We start from the raw sequence: 24406 nt of genomic DNA, 5'->3' as shown, positions 1-24406 counted from the left end.
AATCCAAAATTAAAAAAGAAAAATGGGCTACAGACCTACACAGAGACCTCTAAACAGACAAATCTCAAATGACTGAAAGGCACTTAAAGAAATGCTCAAAATCCTTAGCCATCAGAGAAATGTAAATCAAAAGAAGTCTGAGATTTTATCTTATACCTAACAGAATGGCCAAGATCAAAAACACTGATGACAGTTCGTGCTAGAGAAGATATCAAGTAAGCCCAACACTCCTCCATTGTTGGTGGGAGTGCAAACTTGCACAGCCACTTTGGAAATCAGTATGGCAGTTTCTCCAAAAATTAGGAAACAATCTACCTCAAGACTCAGCAATACTGCTGTTGGGTACATGCCCAAAGAATGCTAAATCATACCACAGGGACATGTGCTCAACCATGTTCATAGCAGCACCATTTGTAATAGACAGAACCTGGAAACTACCTAGATACCCCTCAACCAAAGAATGGGTAAAGAAAATGTGGCAAATTTACACAATGGAATACTATATAGCAGTAAAAAGTAATGACATCTTGAAATTTGCATGCACATGGATGGATCTAGGAAAAAAACATATTAATGAGGTAACCCAGACCCTGAAAGACAAATATAATATGTACTCACTCATAAGTGGCTTCTAGACACAAAGCAAAGAAATAATCAACCTACTTTCCACAACCCCAGAGAAACTAGACAACAAAGAGGACCCTAAGAGAGACACATGGATCTACTTAGAAAGGAGAAAAAGACAAGAACTCTTGAGTATAATAGAAACATGGGAGTCACGGGAGAGGGTAAAAGGAGAGGGAGAGGAAGGAAGGGGAGCAAAGAAAAATGTATAGCTCAATAAAAACAATAAAAAGGGATGTGTTTAGTAGTCTACATTTTGCAGAAAAACATTAAAATCTTGACAGGCTTCTAAGTATTATATCATAGATTATTAGAAAAGTAGAAATAGTAAAGGAATAAGAAAGAAAACACATTTTTTATCCTATTGCCTCTCATTGGCTATCTTATGCAGAGTGGGTTCAGGCTCTGTAGTTTAGAATTTGCCATATATTTTAGAAGTAATCCTTTAAAAGTGACATGTCATTTCAGAAGTTGGAGAGGTCTTTTGTTAAGCACATGTCACAGCATGAGTGCACTTTCAGAGTTAAATTATAGTCAGGGGCCAAGAAGTAGAGTTGTGATTGAGAAGAATGAGTTTAGAACTCTGAACAAAACTGTTTCAACAGGGACTGGCTTAAGCATGAAAGTACACAGTCAATAAGTGCATCTTCTTTTCCTTGGCAAGATAACTATTTAAACATGTGTTACCTTCCTTACAAACACAGCAGGAGAAACATTGGTTTTGTGGTTGATGTTTCGCTATGATACAATGATCCCTCCCTAGCAGTCATTTGGTGTTATTTTTTCAATTGTTTTTCATAGCTTCCATCCTTGATTTCACTTCAAGCACCAGAAAGATGGTAGAAGTTGAGGTTCCTAGGACATGAGGAAGAAAATGAAGAGGAGGTCTCATGGTTGTTCCCTTTCAGCGTCTAATCCTGTAGACTGAATGCTTTCTTCAGTTGCTCTGTGCATGTTTTTCTGTCCTCCCATCTCCCTCCCTAACAGTGTTTGGGGAGGGCACAGAATCCTCTGTTTCATTTTGGTGCTTGGTACTGCAAGAATTGAATCTACAGTAAGCAATCATTCTAACCGAAAACAGAGGAGAAAGCCCAATTGTAAGCCAGAGGCTGTATTTTTGGTTCAATCACTTTCAGTGCAAAATAAGCCCATTTATTTGAGTTTTGGTGGGGAGCAGCGAAATTTGATCCACCTGAGTGATGCGTCAAGAATCTGCTCTCTCTTCTGTTTCTCTGCCATGTCCCCACACTCCTCTCGTTTTCTCATGTGAAACAGATGTCCTGCTTATAGGCCCTCCTACTTGATTTTTTTTTTTCTCTTTTCCACTGGGAGCAGATGAGCCCACAACCTTCCTCCCTAGTCCTGAGTTTACTGATTTGCATACAGAACAACCGGGCAGCTGCCTGCCCAGCCTGATCAGGGTCTGGCTCCTTATGAGGAATCGTAACACTTCTTTCAGCAGTGTTGGGTTTCACCCTGCTTGAGGCTTCAAGAGCCACTTTGTAAAATCTCTTAACTTCTTTTCCTGGCAGTCCTGAAGTTCGGAGGACTCCTTTGCAGGGTTAACTATAAAACAAACCCTGGAATCAACACTTTTTTTTTTTTTTTTTTGAGACATCATTTGCGTTCCCCTAACCCTAGAGTTTCCATCATGTGTGGAGAAGGCTCAAGCAATATAGGAACTTAGCAGACAGTGGCAGGTACCAGGGTGTGGCTGCCGCTGTCTCCCTTTCTCTTCCAGTAGAAGGAGCCACCTTCCAAGGAGGGGAGGGGGGCAGAGGGGGATTGAGATTGGAGCAGGCAATAAGAAGAGGGAGGGCAGGGGGCGGACGCCGGGGGAGCCCAGAGCCAGCCTGCCAGGCTCAGTCTCACACGCGCGCCCGCGCGCCGCCACTGTTTGTACACAGTGCGCTCTTGGCCTGAGGCTCGCTCCCCTCCAGCTTACGCTTCATTGTTCTCCAAGTCAGAAGCCCCGCAGCCGCGGCAGCAGCGTGAGCCAGAGTCATTGCTGGCTGCTTCGCCCGCGGTGCGCGCACCAAAGTCGGAGAGCCGGGAACCCAGGGAGCCCTCGCTCCGCCCGCAGCGCCTAGACCAGGACCCACCCGCAGCGCCCACTGAGCTCCAGTCGCTCTCCAGCGCATCCACCTCCGCGCACCCCAGCGCAGAAGAAGCGGGGGGCGGGGGGGACGACACCCTTTCTCCCGGGGCCATCACTCTTATTCGCCCTTTCGCAAGAATTTGAGCAAGCGCTGCGGGAAGAAGACGTCCTCTTGAATCTCTGACAGGGGCGGGGTCTACTGCTGTCCTGCAGGGCCACCTCGCCTACAGTGCCCTCCACTACGACCCGGACCTTTCCGGGTCACGTCAGGAATCATGAAGCGCCTGGTAGCTGTCTGGCTTCTGTTTGGACTCAGCCTCGGTGTGCCCCAGTTCGGCAAAGGTGAGTTGACTGGGAAGGGGTCGCTGGATGCGGGACTGGCGGGAAGCGCCTTTTGGAAATGCCGCTCAAGCGACTACAGTGGGTCTTCAGTGCGTGCTTGGAGTGGGGAGCGCCAGGGAGGAGGCGACGCACCCTGGATACCCAGAGAAAGTGCTAGCAAAGTCCGAGTAGAGTGCCCCGGGCTGAGTCTGGGAAGAGGGTGTGATCTATAAAACAAGATTGAAGGGTGGGAGGGGGCTATTCATCCTGGGCTTCCTTTGCCACTGATTTCTCTGCAGGACCCTGGTTAGCAAATGTGACTATTGCTGGTCGACGACAGTGAGTAGGGCTGTGATAAGACCTGGCAGGATCAAGTGTGTCAAGTGTGCGGGGCCATCATCCAGTTGGTGCTCAAACAGCTTGGATAACCGCAGGGCGGTAGTCTGGTTGCAGTGCTCTGGCGCAGGGCTGGGGCTAAGGGGGTCTCTCAGCCTGGACCCTATACTGAGAGTTGGTGCTGCCAGTGAGATGGGGAGAGGTTTGCTCACTCACTGGCTTCCTTTCTCCCCCTTCCTGCTCCTGGGCGCGTGACATCAATTACAACAACTCAACAACTCCCCTCTCTTCTAACCCCCAGGGGGCCTGAGCATTGTGGTGCGGTGCACTCCCTTCTATAACTCTTGGTAACAGACAGCTGTAAGGTGCCAACCAACCTTCATGTGGCCCTAGCCCCGGAGCCGAAAAGTTGTTCGGAATGGTCTGCCTATGCCTTTTATGGCTAAGCATGCACGAAATTTCCTATTTCGTGTAAATAGGAACCAGCAAATAAAATAAAACAACATTAAAACATGCAGTACTTCAGTGAGTCTCCTGCTGAGTTGTCTCGGTGACTTTCAGGTCCGGTGAGACATTAAGCTTTGTAAAAACAAAATCTCATCAGAACCTTACCAGCAGGAACTGACTTGGAGCCAGGAACCAACAGAGAGAGGAGAGGGGGTTCCCAGATATGGGGTGTCTGTGCCTCTGTGTTCACGGAGACAGTCGGCTCTTCTGAGAGATCCATATGTAAGATTGTCCTCCACAGACAGCGTTAAGCAGAGATCTGCATACACTACAAGGGTTTAAAACGCTGTGGCTTTAGAAGTATTTGGGATAAAAAAAAATGCGTTGACTCGAATCCCTTTGAGAATAGACCAGGCATTGCATGGATATTTTACTACACCCATGCACCACCGATGTGCCTTAGACTCTTAGAGAACTGTGCTCCAGAAATCTGTGTTGAGGGCCAAATGCCCTTATAGCCTTCAGGACTCAGGGGGTGGCTACTTCAGGTCTTTTTATTGCCCTACAATGTGGTCCTTGTCCGCCCCCTGGGTGTAGGAGTGAGTGTGAGATCTCTCTTTGCTTCTCTTTTCCAAAAAGCCCAGATAGTTACCTCTTAGAGGCAGCCACTCCAGTGAAGGTTAGCCTATGGAAACGATTCTGGAGTAGGTCGCCAAGTCTCCAGTGGTAAGGAAAAGAAAAGGCTCCCAAAGCTGCTATTTCTCCTTCCTTTTATTTCTTGTCTGATTCCTTCTGCACTTTGATGCCTGAACTGAAAAAGCTGAAAGCACTTCCCTCTCCTCCTTCTATCCCCGCCTCCATTTCCACCCCAAACACACACACACACACACACACACACACACACACACACACACACACACGCACGCACGCCCCCACATGGTGCCTCTGCCCCTATCTGACCCACATCAAAGGTGACAAGAAGGCTAGAAGACCTAATGAGTGACTCTATTTGTCAGATGACTTCTAGTTGCTAGAGCTGTGCTGAGGTCTTGAAGATGCCCAACCCACGGAGGGCACAGTTTAAGCCACCAGTCAAGTGGACCATGGAGTTGATGCCTGGGCTTTCCAATTTGGTCCTCTAGACAAAGCTCTTGAAACCTATTCCCTGCATTCTTCAGCAGACTTGTCCTTCCCTTCCTAAGCCACCCTATGGGTGGAGGAGGAACGCTTCTGGGAAAGAAACAATTGTTATGCCTTAGCTCTTTCTGTTAAACTTGTCCCTCTCTGATTTTTTTTTTTCCCCAGACCTCTGCAAAAGGCAGAGCTGAGTTTGTCTGGTGGTTCAAACAATTAAACTTTTGGAAAACTTACTAAAGCTAGTGTTAGCACTGAATTTTACTCCTCTTTTTCTTACCCATCCCCCATCATGTATCTATAATTTATCGAATGTCTTATAGGAATTAGTGTTTCCCCTTTGTGTAGATACCAGTTTACAGGCACTCATGCCTGGAACTTGATAATGGTAGGTAACTTCTTTTATTAGTAGTCTTTAGTTTAAAATTAAACCAATGGATCAGTCAGATTGAATATTTTATTAACTTCTAAATTATTCATTATTGTGTATTGCTTTAAAAAAAATCCAATAACATGCATACAGTTGCAGCAAGCACGTGACATCTTATGCAATCTGTCCCTGTGCCTGCAGTTTGTGCCTGGAGTATTTAAGCAAGCGGCACAATCTAAAAATTTCTAGATATGCACTAAATGGTATGAATCATTGGCATTTGCATTTCCATCTTTTAATCAATGGTGATCTTAGTTAATTCTACATAAGAAGAAATTAATACCTGAAGAATCTCACTCCGGATGATGCTAGGCTTCTGTGATTAGCATAGTGACGTTTAAGCTGAAATAACAGGTTTCTGTGGGGATTTTACTATTGTACTTTGGGTCTTCATCACCTAATTTGCATGGTCATTAACTTTATATTTTAAGAAATAAGTGCTCGCATCATATTCAAGGTGAAACATTTTAAATTAATTTTAAAAGATTCTAACGAAGATAACAGTTAAGTGAGCATACTCTGCTGTGGCAGTTTGAAACCCACGTCTGGGCTGTGCCAGGCAATGCTGTGATATAATAGAACCTCACCTTTGGTGCTAAGAAAGTTCTTTATTTCTTAAATGTTTCCTTACATTTCAAATCTATTTTGTCTAGAAATATTTATGATTTGGGAAAATATGTAAAATAAAAATGGGGAAGTGAAATATATATAGTTTGTTCTTCCTTCCTTGATCTTAAAGTTACAAAGATTTCCCCTGATAAGCAGCTGTAGTGCTTTTCTGAACACTTCCTTAAATTAAAATGCTTGTATTTTCATTAAATATCTTAAGATGAATGTCTATATAACATTAGAATCTAGTGGATTCAATGACTATTTTAATAAAGTTAACCGATCTCTCTAGGTTATGATTTTTTTACTAATCATTAAAATCTAACAATATACAGGATTAAAATATACCTGATTATAGTAAAAGAACATGGCTATTAAACACCACCACGAAGCATGCTTAATGGGTTTTTGTGCCTAAATTACTCCAAACTCTTACTTTCTAGCCAGTTATTATGATAACATTGTTAATTGGGTAATTTATTTTTGAGATGTTTCAGCCTTTAAATGGGTGCTGATAATAGTATTAACTGTATATGCAATCACTTGTGTACACTCTGTAGGGCTTTGGAGAGTTTTCTAAACCGTAAGAAAGTGGTGGTGCTGGTATTGTTTACTGCACACACTTGCAGGTGCTATAGCTTTGAGTGTGATTTATGGCATAACAGTTTTATCATATCCTTGCCAATATAGGCTTCTGAGCTCAGTTCAAGCCAGGAATTAATTGTGAGTGTGTGGGGGGGGTTTTGTGGGCAGATTTGAAAGGAGCAAAGGGGACTGGAAGGATGTGGTTACAACTTTCAAAAACATAATCTCATCTCAAAAGCAAAAATAAATAAATAATTAAAAGGGTAAAATGTGAAAAATAGGTAACATTGCAGGTATACAATTTGTATTAAAAACTTCTATCATAGCTATCAATTTGCTCTTTTTATTAGCTAACTAGTTGGAAATTTGGAACATTTCTTTAAAGCTATAAAAGCAGTCATGTTATTATTCTTATTGAGATTTTAGCTGTGATTTTAGGAAGAAGACCAGCATATTTTTTCCTGTCTTGTGCCTTTTCACAGCCTGTGCAATATGTGCAATACAAATTCAAAGGAAGGCCATTGTGAAGTGGGGGTAAAATTAAAAGGTTTTGTGTAGTTACTATGGATGCTAAAAATCACCACTTAATTGTTTCTGAATATATGCAGGAAAACGGTTGGTTCCATAGTTGTGGAAGGGAAAAAATTGAAATCCACTGTGCCCTCACCAGCAGGTGTCAGAATAATCAATGCAGATATTTTTTAAAGACCTTTGAAAGAAGCAAAAGAGATAAATAAAAGATATTAGTCTGCAAATCTACATAAAATACTTTATACTGTCTATGAAACAAATGATATTTCTCTTCCGTCCTTGAGAAAGACAGAAAGGGTAAATTATCAGGACTGATACCATTACCTGTAGAATTTTAACTTAGAGTCACTGGTGCACAAACAAAAATCTTACACTTTGGGGAACCCATTACTTTCCCAAGGTGTTTGTTAGTGCCTTCCAAGGAAATAGACATAGAATGTGGATGGACTTGTGGCCAAACAATTATTCCTGGAATTTCTAGCATGATTTCTAAGTTTCTTCTCCGTGCCTACTCTGTTTCATATGTATAACTTCCTGTTCTGCTATACCGATTTACATGTATTTACACATTCATCCGTCTTTGTACACATCTGTTATATGGAAAATTCTGAGTGCCTATCCTTTTTCTACAGTGGTGCCTTTGCAGAACTTGCAATTCTTTAATATAAAGAATATGGCCAAAGGGGACTAAATACAGGTAGATTAGTCATTGTCTTTATACCTTTCAGGCAGTTTTAATACATATAATATGGCTATTATTTAACAATGTCTATAAGATACTCAAAATTAATTTTAATTTATATTTATCATACTTTTGTTCCTTTTCATCTGTTGATATATTCTTTAAATATGTATTACATATTTACTATCATATTATTGCTATTAGTTATGTCAAAATTTTATGTGCCATTAACATATCAGATCTATTTTCAGTGGCATTATTTCTGTGCTAACACTTCCTAAAGTCAGGAAGAATATGCTCAATTCTGTCTTTCCCATTTTACTTTTTTCTTCTCCCTCCCACTACTTTGGTGGGTTGTAACTAGGAAACAACATTCAAGACAAAATCAATTTGACCTTTCTTCATCATTATTAAAAGATCGTACAGTTACAAAACACTATGATTTTGTCATTTTTATTTTTGGAAGAAGAAAACTGAAAATGAGAGCACGGTGCCCTCTTTCTCAATCCCTGAGACTTAGAACAGTGACTATCAATTAGTATCTGAATTGAAGAACAACTCAAGGGTTGTATTGCTCACTTTGATCACAAAGTCTTGCCTAAAACTGTCAACTGGGCAGTTAAATATGTGTGGCTAACAGTGCAGAAGTCACTTGCTCACAGCTCTATCCACGGAACACATAGTTGAAAACATAGAGGAAAGAATGAGAAACTCTTGACCACACAGCATGGAATTCACATTTGGGATTTAGATTAGATATTCTATTTTTAAAATATGTTTACCTTGACTTTGAAATTCCCTGACTAACTTTCTGTAATCATTTGTGGGTATAAAAGCATTGAAGCATTTACACACACACACACACACACACACACATACATATATGATAAAATATTTTTCTGCAATATGTTTAAGAAATCTGCTTTATTGTGAAGGAGTTAAACATCTGAGAAATGTACTAGCTAGGTAACTATTCTATAGAAAACTTTTTTTTTGTAAAATTTTACCTAGAATAATCAAATGAAGTTGATAGGAAACAATTTTTCTTTACAGAAAAATAGTCGGTTTCAGAATTCAGATAAGGTGACTTAAAGATATTGGGCTACATTTCTGAAGACAATGTACTACTGCTATCCATTTAATCATGTACTGATACAAAGGTAGTGACAGTTTTGGTTGTCCAACATGGATGCCTGTGTGTCAGTGAACATAGAGATTTAACTAGAAGAGTGTCAGTGAAGGCTCTGACACACTACAGCATTTCAGGATGAGATTGTTACTATGCTGAAAGACACACTTCCTCTATTCCTTCTGCTCTCTGAAACGGTTCTGTATCCAAGTGACTGATCACTTATTTATTCATAAGTAGGAAGGCCCTTGTTTCCTCTCTTGTGACATGAGATGGGCTTAGGTTGGAGGCAATCTTTAAATGGGATTAGGTTGCTGTACAGTCCTGAAGGTTTCTGCTTTGTATTTGACAAAGTGGTTTATTTTTAGAATGAAAAATAATCCCTTAAGTCCCTTCCTCTACTGAACTCACGATGACTGTTTAGATTTTGCTCATACTGGAGATTATGAGGTCAGCCATAGTAAAATGTTTTCCTGACATTTGAGCAAGAAAATCCCAAATAGTCAAGTGGAAATATTAAATTGAAGAATATATTTTTAAACAAATGGATCAATTTCCTTTGTTATAATAGTAATGTTTCTGGGTTGAGTATGTCTGTCATTCATAAATATGTGTTAATCTTTTGCCACCATATGTGTTTCTCCAATTGTAATCACATTATTTTTCCTATATATATACACATGTATGTGTATAATCTTGGAATGTTTTATAATAAGAAACAAAAGCAGCTCACCATTCAGATGCTTTAATATTTTTATTCCAAATTCTCATTTATTGATACAATACTCTCTTCACCTTAGTGAATTACCATACTATAGGTAAAACAACAAATCAACAGTTACAAAAACATCAAAATGGGTTTTTAATGTTTCTTATATTGCATGGATATATCACCCACAACCATACACACTCACTGTTTTTAGAAAGTAAATACACATTTGGCTTTTTATTATTATTATTTTAAATTCATATATTTTTATTTTATGTTCATGTTTATGTAACAAGAGCAGGGCCCTGGCTTGTTTGTTGTTTCTGTCCTGCCCTTTACCCCACAACTGTTTAGCCCCAAAGAAAATCACACATAGGTCTCCATAAATTATAAGCTGATTGGCCCATTAGCTCTAGCATTCACTGGCTAACTCTCACATCTTGATTAGTCCATTTTCCTGATCTATGTTAGCCATGTGGCTCAGTACCTTTTTTCAGTGAGGCAGATCATGTCCTGCTGCTTCGGTGATCTGGGCAGGTGTGGGAGGAATCAACTTCCTCCTTCCCAGAATTCTCCTGTTCTCATTACATCATTTTTACTTCCTGTCTGATTTTCCCGCCTATATTTCCTGCCTGGCCAACCAGCGTTTATTTAAAATGTAATTGACAGGATACAGACAGTTCTCCTGCACCATGTTTATATTTTCTTCACGTGTGTATGTGAATTATGTGTGTGTTTGGAGACCACAGCAGCCAAGAGTGGTTGTCAGTTCCCCTAGAACTGACTTATGGGATTGTAGGAACTAACCTGAATCCTATACAAAGACAACATGGGCTCTTACCTGCCAAGGTTCTCCAGCCTTGTAAGTGCACATTTTGAATAGCACTCTACACACACACAGACACACAGACACAAACACACACACACACACACACACACACACACACAGGTCAAAGACAGTTTCTGAAAACCTAAAAGTGCATGTTCCTCATTATATGTAACCATTTCGTACAATCTGTGTATAGAATGAATCTCCTTTAACGTACTTTTTAACTCTTCTGGAAGAGAGTGCACTGGTTTAGAAAGAATGCTGTTAATAACAGACAGGATATAAGGGGCTTTTATGCTTCTTATGTCTTCAATTCAGAAAAATGTGACTACAACACAAAAGATTCCTTTATTAGACACATGTTCTGGTGCTCTTTGTATCTGCAATTTTCTAAAAAAGCTAAGATTGTTTAGTCATAATCCTACTTTTTATTCTTCTGTCTTTTTATATGAAGACTGCCACCATGACAACATGAGCATCATTGTAGTCAAGTCAACAAGAGTCTTTTACTGAGCAATGTTTGTGAAGTAGGGTAAATAAGTCTAAGAGATGCATCCTACATATTGCTCTGTTAGTGTTACCAGTTATGATTCTCCTAACTCAACCAGGCAAGCACTACTTATTTGACAAATGAATAATAAAATAAATATAAAGATAACTTCCATTATCACATAGGACTAAGTCATCTGTAAATTAGGAAGTAAAGTACAACATGAAGAAAGTAGGCAAATAATATATCCGGGCACGAGAAAGGAATGAACATAGGTATGGAGATATTTTCATTGTTAGTGGCCAGTTGAATAAAATAAACTTAATATTGTAAATCTAAAATTTCAATGTGAAGCTTCATAGCTTCCATTTTGATGGCAATTATAGTTATATATACAGTCATTAAGTCATAGAGAATTTGGGACTGGTTAATTTGGGTGTTCAATGTTTTATTTCCTTGCAATTGTCTTATAATAAAGTTTATTTGAAAACTTCAAAAATGTTCTAGATCAAATCTACACTTTTCCCTGTAACTTCCAAATGACCTTGTATGGCAATAAGTTATATACTGCATATCATATAGATATATTCTAATTTTATTATTTAATAAACACATATACCCTATCCAACAACCAATTAATATATTATTGTTTTAGAAAATGAAATGTATACTTGGGGAATTATTTAAAATATTAAATAATTTTAAAAGAAAATTATAATAAGTTAAAATTTAAAAAGAAAAGTGTCATAAAGCCTTCCCCTTTTGTAGAAATGAACTAAATTTCTCTTTAGACAAAAAGAGTTAACAATGTGTCCTTTAGTACACATGGCTATTAATGATACTGAGGTTGGCAGCAGAAAAGGAATCCTTGGGAAATGGTTCACAACATAGAGTTTTGGCCAAATCCTGCCATTCAGTTTAATCCTAGCATGATTTTTATGATTGTCTTTTAGAATTCTGCCAATCCTATGTTTGAATTCAGTGTTATTGAACACAATGTATAGTGATTTAATTTTTCTGGAATTTCAATTACATAACATAGTGCAAAGTGATTTTGAAAGACAACACAGTTTTTATTTTTTGTTGCTTTAATAAAAGTTTTTAACTTACCATAAACATATGTGTGACAAATCTATATCTAAAGCACCCTCATTTAATTTTGTTTCTATATAACCTAATAAAAAAATGACCAGGTATTGTGGCACATGCTGTAGTCCATACATTGAGGAGGAAACAGGAGTATCACAAATTCAAGGCTACACAGTGTGACACTGTCTTTAATAATTAGAGCTGAAGAGATTCTCATTGGCTAAGAGCATTTACCCCAAAAGACAAAAACTTCCCTCACCCATTTGGTGGCTCATACAATCCGTCTGTAACTCCAGTTCTAGGGATCCAACACCATCTTAAGTTTTCTACAGACAACACCGGGACATAATTTACTTTATTTGTTTATTAAAAACAACAACAACAAAACAATCTAAAGCCTAAGGAAGATTAGAAGCATGCCAAGGCTCTGACATCTTTCCCCAGCATTATAATAACAATTCAAAGAGAACTTGAGATCTAATAGCTCCAATGACCTTCCCTTCACAGAAGAGGGAGGGCTTGTGATTGATTCCAGCTGCCCACAACTGTCACACATCTCTGACTAAGGTAGGTAGGAGTTCTGCTTTGTCCTCAGTTTTTAGAATGAGAAGATAAGATGTTGGCTGGTGTTCATTTTCCAAAAGTATTCCAAGTGCTTTCAGTAGCTCTTACTATCTTCGTATTGCTCTGTCACCCGTCCCCTCATATCATATCACCAAATGAGATCCATCTGTTCATGCCTACCTCTGATGGTTGCCATCTCTGTGATTGAGATAATGTCTAGAAACATCCGTCAGTAGAATTTTTGATAAACTGAAATCACTCAGCTGCAAGTGTTTTGCATTTCTCATCCTTCCATGCCTCAATTTCTGCCTTTCATTTTCCACGTTCTGTACTTCCATTTGTGGTCACCACAGTAATTTTTTCTCCTATTGCTCTTCTTCCCCTACCTGGTCACTGCATTTAATCATCTTGGGGAAAAAAATCACTCATGAAGAATTTCTCCATTGATTTAGTTGCCTGGATGATTTCACTACTTTTGACATCATCAAACATAAATAAAGTCATTTCCAAAGTTCTGTTCCTGTCCAACGCTAATTGGTGCTAATATATTTTCATCCCTGGTGCTTTGGCTGACTTTGGGGAACTGATTCCTCATGCTGGATTGCCTTGCCAAGTCAGAATAGAGGGGTAGGTGCTTGATCTTAAGGCAGGTTGATATGCCACGCTTTGCAGATGCCCATGGGAGCCTGCCCCTTTCTGAGAGAATATGGAGGAGGGGGAGTTAAGGGAAGTCGTGGGAGGAGAGAAGGGAGGGGAGGCTGTGGTCAGGATGTAAGTAAATCAATAAATATATTTTTAAAAGACAGAGAGAAAAGAGAGACTGTAAGATCCACATTCCATAAGTCTGAGTTTGGCTAAGGTTTAATGGGACTCTGGAGAGAAATGAAGCAGAAAAGAAGAGGCAGATTAACTAAGAATATAGAGTCATTGTACGGAATGCAATATGAGAGTAATTTTGCCAATTACAAATTTTGGAGCACAACCATGGGAATAAGTAGAAGGAAGACTGAAGACAAAATGGAAGAAAAAGTCTCAAGAAGCAAGTCAATTATTTGAAAAGTCATGTATATAAGGGTGATACAAACAAAATATATGTGTGATGAGAAATGGTGGGAAGGATGAGAAAAGAGGGGAATAGTTAGTTAGGAATGAGGGGATGTGGTAACCATCAGGAAGACATAAAGTAGACATAGCAGGAAGTAAAGATGAATGCCATGAGTTCCAACTCACTGACTTTTAGCAGGGAAGGAAACAGAACAGTCTGGAAAAGACACTGTGCTTTTTCAAATCTGAATGTTTGTGTGAGAAACAATGTTATGTAGTTAGAGGCTGGAAAAGTAAATAGTGACTCAAAGGGGAGTTGATTTATTAGACTGGTCCAGGTATTTCCCTTTCCCACAATCCTTAGCCTAGAGATTTGGCACATTAAATGTACAGTAGTTGAATTATCTCAGAAATAGAGAGGCTTTATGTGTTTATACAAAGCAACTTTTCTTAAACTTTAAAGAAATCTAAAGGTTTATATACTGGAAAGGTAAGACGGTACGCTGACATCATCGTGGTTTAATAGCATCAAGGATAGGCCTGATAAATTTATATTCAGGAATCATTTTACTGAAGCATAATTAAAGAAATACCTCAAATCCACAAAAGTATTTTTTCTAAATTTAGTGCTCAGCTGGGGGCATAGAGAGATTTCTGCAGTTGTTCCCTGACCCACTTTCCATCCGGAGGACTAGTTTCTGTGTATTTTGAGGTCAATATTTAGTGGTTACAGGAGATGTCATATCAGATTGGTGGCCCTAATTCTTGGTCTAAATTATTCTTACAGAAAAGAATTAATGTAATTTCCACCGTTTTAATGAATTTCCTTAATATACAGAAAGATTCTTTGATCCTTAAATTTACCTGCTTCAAATATTCATAAACAATAATGTTTCTCCCTTATTATCTGGATGCTGGAACGGGACATATTTTCCTGCCTTATGTGATCCTTACCAGCTGTTGCTTTCATCATTTTAGTGGTTTGGTTGGAAATCCATCCTACTACTAGCCTACTTATTTATACACAAGATTGCCTGTTTCAACAGAAAATTCCATTAATATGCTTACTTAAAGCACTGTAATAGACACTTATCTTCATTTTTAAAATTTTGAAACTAACAGTTAATTTTTAATATGTTGTTTACTATATGTTTACTTGATTTTTCTTGGAGCTGATCACTTTATATATAATACACAGGTAAGCCACAAGTCCTTTCTTACAATTGTATCTTATACACTTGCTTTCACTGCAATTTTACTTAAAGGATTCTGCTCTGTATTTGGTGTATTTTATTATTATTTTGTGATATGTGCTCTCCTGCCATGAATGTTGGAATTAGATTTTTTTTTCGAGACAGGGTTTTTCCGTAGCTTTTGGTTCCTGTCCTGGAACTAGCTCTTGTAGACCAGGCTGGCCTCGAACTCACAGAGATCTGCCTGCCTCTGCCTCCTGAGTGCTGGCATTAAAGGCATGCATCACCACCGTCCAGCTAAAATTAGATTCTTTACCTGAAGATGTCAACATGCTATATGTTGCTTCTTCATGCATGTAAACAGTAATATAATGCGCAGATGCCTACTGTTAACTTTTAATTTTGTAATTTTTTTTCTTTTGAGGCCTTTCATTATTATCATAAAGCCATCACTCACCTCTATTTATATATAATTTTATCTACTTCTATATCTATTTCTGGCTGTCCCCTATTTCCTGCCATATTTATTTCACAAAACATTATTAACTAGAGAAATGCTAATAAATTTTCTCCCTAAAGTTTATGCTGTTACCCAGATTACACAGACAGACAGACACACACACACGTACATCCATACACATATCCATATACATGCATGCATACACATACACATATTCACACTTCATACTCCAGAAATATGTTCAAGTACTCTATACTTTAAATTTGTTATCTAATCACCTTGAATTCCCTTAATGTATCTGTCTTGTTGTCTTTAAGTTTGAAGAAGGCATAATAAACACCTTTTTGTTACTTAAAGTATGTATATCTCTAATCCCATGTTTTAGTAGTAAACATTAAATTAATGTTTGCTAACTTCCCCATACATGGTCTAGTTTTCATATAAGTTTCTAATTTTTGGACATTTTTAAAAAGAAGGTTAATGTTCAGTTGTTATCTAACTGAACAAATAGCTGGGACTGTATATGGATAAATGGAGAATTTCAAATGTAATCACACAACAAAGAGTTAATAAAAGCATATGTCACAAAACAAAAATATTTGGGGGCACTTTTAATTGTGAGGAAAAGGCTGCAGGCAGTCATTTTAACTGCTGGACAATTGATATCTTAAATTCTACCAGAAATAACTTTCCTGTATATATGGCTTCTGTTCCTCCTCCCACCACGTCCTGTGAGTGCTGAACCCTAAAGTTGTTGGCAGAAAACTAAAGATAGCACCTGGCAGCTTTGTCTGCCGAGGATCTCAAAGCTCTGGAAACAGCTCTGTTTATAACTGTGTGTGTGATGGCAAGCTGGATGTCACTTCAAAGTGTTGTGTACTCCCTCGGGCCATCACAGTTTGGCTGTCCTTTATATATGTCCTTGTAACTCCAGTAATGATGAGATTTCCACACTCAACTTGAAAGTGTAAAAGGAAATTTCTCTCTAGAAAGGTTTGTACAGAGTAAAAATGGTAAAAGTATATAATGTTTGCTTTTTCGTGTGACAAGAAATAAGCTTGGAAGGTTTTTATGTTTTTAATTCAGGTAAGAGAACTAATTTCTTACTCTTATTTAAAATACATTTAAAGTTTTTTTTTTTTTACTTTTGAATGCATAGCAATTGTAGGGTCATTGCAATAAAACTATTTAATGGTGGAATTAGGCATTATGTAGAGACCTTTCAAAATAAATATTTCCACATATTATGTTTGACACGAAGTAGGACATACCACATAGGTTTTTGTTTCTATTTTATGTTGATAAAATGCACATTGCCTAAACTTTTCTCTCAATGCATGTTAGGTTTACTGTCAGAACTCAATCTGCAGTGCCATCTTCATCTTGTAAAGTTAAAATCATATACAAATAAAATAATGACTCTTGGTCTTCCTCACTCTCTTCTCACATTCTCTAGTCAATCATAGTTTCTGTTTTATGTCTCCAGCTCTAATTTTTTATTGAATATAATTTTGCGAACAATCTGTTCTGATCATAGTTTCCCCTCCCTCATCTGCCCCCATATCCTCACGACTTTCATTCACATTCAACTCCACACCTTCATTCTCTTTCTCCTTCTTTTAGAAAAAGGCATTAAAATTTTAAGCAAAACAGAATATATAAACAAACATAAAATAAGAAAACAGGAACATTATGTAAACACACACAGAGAACATAAAATCAAAAAAATGGAAACCATAATATTTTTTTTTAAAAAAATTAAGGCAAAAAAAAACCCAAAACAACAACAAAAATAACAAAGCAAACAACCAAAAAACAAGGAAGGAGGGAGGGGGGATAGAGGTAGGAAGGAAAGGAGAGAGGTGGGAGAAAGGGAAGGAAGGAGAGAGAGGGGGGAAAGGGAGGGAAGAAGAGAAAGAGGGACAAAGGGAGGGAAGGAGACCTTGAGTAGGGAGGTAGGTAGGGAGGGAGGAAGGGAAGGAGAGAGAGGGGAGAAAAGCAGGGTAGGAGAGAGAGTGGCTAGGGAGGGAGGGAGTGGTGAGGGAGGGAGAGAGTGAGTGAGTGGGGAAGGAGGGAGGGAGGGAAGGAGAAAGGAAGAAAGGAAGGAGGAAAAGAAGGAAGGAAGGCAACTGAGTTCATTTTCTGCTTACCTTCTACTACTGTGGGACATGCACCTGTCCTTAACCATTGTTTGTATTCCTAGTGAGACTCCTTTGGTGAAAACGAGTTTTTCTTTGTTAATGCTTAACACTTGGAGAACACTTCTCTGTTAGGGAAGAAGGCTGTAGGTTTGTCTCTACTTCCTCTCTCAGCACTGAGACTCCATCTGACTTAAACCTGTGCAGACCCTGTACATGTGTCCACAGCCTCTGTGAGTTCACATGTGGTCAGTCCTGCTGTGTCTGGGAGACACTGTTTCCTTGCTATATATATTTCATGCCCCTTGACTCTTGTAATCTTTCTGACTCCTCTTCTAAAGATTTCCTTGAATCCTACAGGAAGGGGATTGATGGAGACATCACATTTAAGGCATAGTGTTCCAAGGTCCTCTTTTCTAATTCTCATCTTCCACATGAGGAAATCAGTGATGTTGGCTGAGTGAGACACTGATCTGATTTCCAGCCTGGTGTGGCCAATAGATTCTCAAGAAGAAAGTGTTTCTAGATAGGCAGCTGATACAAAGACTTGGAATAAGTCAAAGAAGGGGTGGGGTCTGTATGTGTTCATAGGAAAGAGGAAGGCTGAATCTGCTGCAATTGGGAGGGTCCTTATGATGGGCCTTAGGGAGTCCCAACCATACTTTCTACATCAATGATTTTTACTATTCTTACGTGGTTCACATAAGTGAAATCATATCACACAGAATTTGTATTTCGTCACAACTTATTCACTTAGTGTAATGTTATTAATTCACATCCATGCTGTCTATACGCTCAAATTACACTTATAAGACAGTATAAACTCCTAATATATACTCATTCCTAGCCATTAATTCTCACTTGGACACCTAGGGTACTTCACATTTTCGCTATTGTTAAATGATTTTTTTCCTCTAGTGGAATTATTGCATTCTATATTAATACTATTTTTTTGATTTATGATGAATTAACTTAGAGGTTTCCATAGAGTTTCAGCATTTTTTATTCACAAACAGTATGCTTGTGTTTTAATACTCCCACATCTTTCATATAACTTGTTATTTTGAATTACTACAGTAGACGTCTTAATGTTGTGGTAGCATTCTATTTTATTTATTTTTTGTGAATTTTGTAAGTAAGTGTTCTGATCACATCATTTCCATACACTCTCTTCCATGAGCTCCCCTGTGTCACCATCCTCTGTTAAATTCATGATGTCTTATGGAAATAAATGATTTATTATTATATATTTTATTACTTATTGCTTATAAAGCTATATATTATTTACATATATTGTAAGAGCTTTGGTCTTCTGGTTGTTACAGTATTTCAGACTCTTCTTCCCTCATATTCCCCTCAGTGTTGTTGTAGATGGACCAACTGGGGCTATGAATACTGAATGATAATGCTTTCCGCAGAAGCCAGAGACTATCCAACAAATACCCAATGCCCCAATGCCAAGCAAGTAAATCCTTCCATCCAGTTGTTTACTCAAGACATGACCCTCCAAAAAAAAAAAAAAGTCATTGTACCCTACTTCCAGTGTCCTTGCTTTACTCCTAGAACTGACGATAAATCCATATAAGAATTTCCAGTTCCGTCCATTTGCCTCTAACTTCATTTTTTTTTTCAGCTATGGAGAATCCCTGTCTGTTTATGCACCACGTTTCAGTTATCCACTCTTCATTTGATATTGAGTTATTGAGAACAGACTTGCACTGAAGATGGCTGAGAAGATCTTTGTAGCAGGATAGGAGTGATTCCTTTAGTATATGCCAAGGAGTGTTTCAGTGATGAAAATAGTAGATCTATTTTTACTTTGGTGTAATTTCCTGCACTGATTTTCATTGATGCTGCATCAGTATTAGATAAAGCTTACCACCCAAAAGTCACATGCATTTTTCACCAACTCTAGATCTCTGTAGCAGCTTCCATCTGCTACAAAATAAAACTTCCTTGATGAGGACTGGAGCTGATGTTAAGTGTGAGTATGAGGGTAAGTACTTAGGAAACAGCAAGAAGCTAGCACAGTGATTTAGACAAATGGTAGCAGTAGGTTCTTCTAGAGGTTTAATTCCCCTCGAGCCATGATACTTTGCTTACGTTTACAGTGGAAAGCATTGATTCTATTCTATTGGACGGGTCCTACATCCAATTAGAAGGTTGTTGATTACTCTCAAGCTTAAAGAATCACTATTTCACAATTGGGGATATCTTACTAGGGGGTTATTGTTGTAGTTCATAGGTTTTATAGCTTAGTAGGATTAACGATGACTTTTCTTTCATGGTAGCTTGTACAGCACCTTTAGATTCTATGAAGATAGACTTTGGTGAGAAAACTACCAGGACAGTACTCAGCCCACTCTTTCATTATCTTTTTCTATGTGTGTGGTTCTTCACCCAGCAAGACAAACACTAATGTTCTCTCTTATTTGAGGGTCCTATCTCTGAGTGTTTACATTTGAGTAAGTAATCTGGAGTAATTTCAAAAGCCAGAAAAATAAACAAGGAGGGTTAAAATGGAGCTCTAGAGAAGGGATGGGAGGGCACAGGCGCCATGAAGAGGGAAGACGATAAATGTAGTGAAAGGTTTACCTGGGAGGAAAGGGGAAGGTAATTCAAAGAGAGGTACAGAAGGAAAGATAAATAGCCTCAAGTATTATTGTTATATATCATATGTATGGAAACCTATTATTTTATAAGCTTACCCAACATATACCATATACTTATGTATTGTACAGACACCCTCACTTGTTTGTGTGTGTCCATGTGTGTGTGCACATGCGTATGGTCTCATCTTAATATTCTCTGTAGCATTAATGACATTGAATATCTTTCTATGTATCTCTTAGCCTTTTGTATATATCCTCTGCTGACAACATTTAAGTTCATGCCCATAGTTGGCAATATTTGCATTGTGTCACTGAGTTTTAGGAGTTGTCTATAATTTCTTATCTATGGTACAGTACATTTCTAAAATCTTTCTGTATGTTGCCTTTTGCTCTATGAATAGCACATTTTGATGCATGTTAAAACCATCACATGCCAAATTTCTCTCCTCTTACCTCTTCTTTTGGAACATACACATCAATCACTGAAAAACTCAAGGTTGTAATAAAACTAGATCTTTAATCCCTAAAATTGATGAAATGTACATAATTATACCTTCTTAAATGCATTTAAAATTTAAAAATCATGTAATGTACAAATAGGGTGAATATATTTGTCTCCTCAAACAGGAGACCATTAAAATCATTCCTTCTACTGTTTTTAGAGTCTTCAATATATTACCATCATCTGCCCTTGCTCTTCCATACAAGAGAACAGCAGACCTGAATGGTCTGTCTCACAGTTGTACAGTTCCCACTGGTGACACTTCTTATTTTACTCCTTTTTTGGTCTAGCCAGTCTCTGCTAGCCACCCTTCTGCTCTCAATGTTAATGACGTAAGTGTTTCATTCTGAACACGAGCTAAGTAATTCACAGCCATTGTTTTCTTGCCTCTGACTTATTTAAGTTAATGGGATGATGTCCAGATTCATCTATCTTATCACAAATGTCAGAATTTCATTCTCTTTTATAACTAACTTGTACTCCATTTCATTTTCATTATCTACTCATTGTCTTACAAACATGAAGCTTGGCTCCATTTATTTCATCACTTCATGATTCCGGTTAACGTGCTACAAGAAGCATGAAGGGGAAATTCCTTCCACATATTATTTGGTTTCCAATAGTGTGACTCTTAGTTTTGTGGTGTTTTTAAGTGTACAATTTTAAAAGAAACTTCATTTTTTTCTCTAATGGCTGTGCTACTTAACATTAGCAGCAACCATTGTGTAGGAATCTACTTTTCTCTATATCTTCACAGTTGTATGCTCTCTCTAATCTTTAAATAACCATTCCATGTTTTCCTCACTGCTTTTGATGTGAATGTTGAAGAGATGAGTGATGCTAAGTATTTTACAATTATGTTTGTATGACATCTTAAATTTCCTTTTGTCTATTGCTACTTTTAAATGGTTTACTTTTTTTTTTTTTTTTTTTGGTTTTTCGAGACAGGGTTTCTCTGTAGTTTTGGAGCCTGTTGTGGAACTAGCTCTTGTAGACCATGCTGGTCTCAAACTCGCAGGGATCCACCTGCCTCTGCCTCCCAAGTGCTGGGATTAAAGCCATGCGCCACCACCGCCCGGCCTTTTATTATTTTTTATACTTTGTGTAGTCTAGATAATATTTTTCCTCTCATGTGTATTTTCCAAATGTTTTTCCATATTCTCTGCCTTCTCCTGCCTTTCTTTGTTGTATAATTAGCCCTATAACTTGACACATCCTGATTTTATATTTATTATTGTTTTCCCTGTTCCTTGGGTATTCAAATATCTTCTAATTTACTCATAGTTTCAGGACTTACTTTGTATGTTTAAAAATTTTTATGTTGAATTTTGTTGCTGGAGACACAATGGTTGTGGCAGACTCTGCTGTTAACTATTAGCCTGATTTGATGGAGAAATGCCTAGGAGAATAGTGTAACTTTGTGTTTTTCCAGAGGATATGAGGGACAGTAACTAGTACAGAAAGACCCACCCTGAAGATGCCACTGTCCAATAGACTTTTAATGCATAGTGAACAAAAGCAGTTGTAAGCAGAGATTGCTCTTTTGTTTCCTGGCCATCTAGACCTGAATAAACACAAAGAAATTATATTAATTACAACACTGTTTTGCCAATGGCTTAGGCATATTCCTAGTTAGCTCTTAAATCTAAATTGAACTTTTTTTTAAATCTATGTATCACCACTGGATTGTGGCTTAACTGTAAAGTTCCAGTATCTTCCTCCTTTGGCAGCTACATGACATCTCTTTGACTCAGCCTACTCTATCTCTATATAGATTTCCACCTGGCTTTACTCTGCCAAGTCATTGGCCAAAACAGCTTTATTAATTAATCAATAATAAAACACATATACAGAAGGACATCTAACATAAACCCACCCTGAATGTATCACTGTCCAGTAGACTTTGAATGCATCATGAACAAAAGCAGAAGTAAACCAGCCATTGTAAAAATTTGTTGAGGTTTCTTTGCTGATAGGATGCAAGTATCTCAATTCCACCATGTCCTTTTTTGTGGTGTAAAAAAAAATAGTGAGCTCACAAAGAACTATAACCTCTCATATAATGAACCACAGTAAACCATTCCTTCTTTTAAATTATTTCTTTCGGGTATTTGTCACAGTGATCAAAGGATAAGTTCAAATACCTACCTTCTCTATGTGGAGCTCTAATTTTTGAAGCATAGTTTATTGAAAATACCCACATTTTTAAAATATGTGTTCATAAGACATTTGTCAAGAAAATAAAAACAAAATTACTACTTGTAACAACCTATACCAGCTTTGTATTATATTTTGAAGTCACATATTATAATGTCACTTTTATTGTAATTTTTGATCAAGGTATTTCTAGCTACTCTGGACTTTTTATGGTTCCATAGAAAGTTTCAAATATATTTATGATTCCCTGTGAAGAATGTAATAGGTAGTTCTACACGGAGTGTGCTTAATCCAGAAATAGTAGTAGGTACTGCATCATTTTGCAATATTGACTATTCCAATGTTGAACTGGGCATGCATTGATCTTTTTCCATTTCTAGTTATAGATAGTATTTTTTCCCTTGGAAAATTTAGTATATAGAATATTTTGCAGCTATTGTGAAAGAGATTGTTTTCTTGGTCTCTATTTCATAGTATTTTCTACTAGTAAATGACAACACATCTGTTTTTGTATAGTTATTTTGTGACCGGAAAAAGTCCATCAATATGCTTGTGAAGTGACTTGCACGTTAATTTCTGAAACAGAAGACTTGAAAGCACATTGCAACATGTTATTTAATCCCTCACTATTCGTACTTGTCTTGTTTTGAACAGGAATTATGTAAGTAGAACAGAGATTGCTCAGCCTCATGCTGTGACTAGCTGTTTGCAATGTGCTTTTGAACATTTCATATTGTAAAGTTTTTACATAAAAAGCAAATATAGCAAATTTGTGTAAGTGTTCAGAAATATATACAAAGATTGATAGCTCTCTGACACACTGAAGGCTGCAATAACTAAACTTTAAGCTAACAGGCAGCACCATAAAACTGGTAAAGTTTAGGATGGAAGAGTGACTCTATTGTATTATAAATGCATTGCTGTATTTGGCCAAAGAGTTGGCTTGATAGTTAGGATCACTTATTGTTCTTGCAGAGGACTGGGTTTGATTCTGAGTACCTATATGAGAGCTGATAATAATTTGTGATTCTAGTTCCAGGGGATCTGATACCCCCTTCGGACTTACGGGGGCACCAAACACTCACAGTATACATTCAGATGAAGGCAGTCATGATTCGAATAAAATAAATAAATAAAATTTTGTATATATAAATAATTATTGCTAAATTTTTGCAAAATAGTAGGTAAATGTGGCAAGAAAAGAGTATTCAGTGTTGCCTTTCCCTTTAAAGCTTAAAGATTAAATGTGTGGGCAGTGAGATGGTAGGACTTTATGTGAACTTTATTTCAAAAAAAAGGAGTTCCCAGGAATCTTTGCTTTAGCACTTTGTTTCACACCTGAGCTAAAACTAAATTAGAGAGATTTTCTTAAAAATTCTATAAAAAAAAAAGCAACAACAACAAACCACCAATTGACTTGCTTTTTAAATAACTACTCATTGCACAGAATGGACTGAGAAAAGTAGATCAAAATTGTACAGGTGGCAATGATACACTCCTCTCAGCTGCACACTGCTGTCACCCTTTCAGACAGTAGTTGAAAATAGTATGTCAATATGCTTCTTTGTATGTTTTGATTTGATGATAATTGTTATGTGATAATTGTTATATCATTTCAGTATTGTCTTTTGACGAATGTGTGTACAATGTGGTGTATGTTTGTGTTTGTACACGTAGAGGATACTGGATGATT

At 37.7% G+C, this 24406-nt stretch overlaps 1 protein-coding gene across 2 annotated transcripts in view; it reads left to right on the top strand.

The window, feature by feature from the left end:
* Window positions 1-2936: 2936 nt before the first annotated feature.
* Window positions 2937-24406, top strand: part of Edil3 (EGF like repeats and discoidin domains 3) — a 415229-nt gene continuing 393759 nt past the window's right edge. For both annotated transcript variants that reach the window (XM_050119861.1, XM_050119860.1), the window contains exon 1: window positions 2937-3064. In XM_050119861.1, the coding sequence (XP_049975818.1) occupies window positions 2998-3064 (67 nt within the window). In that variant the 5' untranslated portion in view covers window positions 2937-2997. The remainder of the gene's footprint in view (window positions 3065-24406) is intronic.

The sequence above is a fragment of the Alexandromys fortis genome, unplaced genomic scaffold, assembly GCF_014885135.2.
Source record: "Alexandromys fortis isolate MF-2015 unplaced genomic scaffold, M_Fortis_MF-2015_v1.1 scaffold_132, whole genome shotgun sequence".
NCBI classification, from domain to species: domain Eukaryota; kingdom Metazoa; phylum Chordata; class Mammalia; order Rodentia; family Cricetidae; genus Alexandromys; species Alexandromys fortis.
Note: the sequence above shows the minus strand (reverse complement) of the source record. Positions and strands in the feature narration are given on the sequence as shown.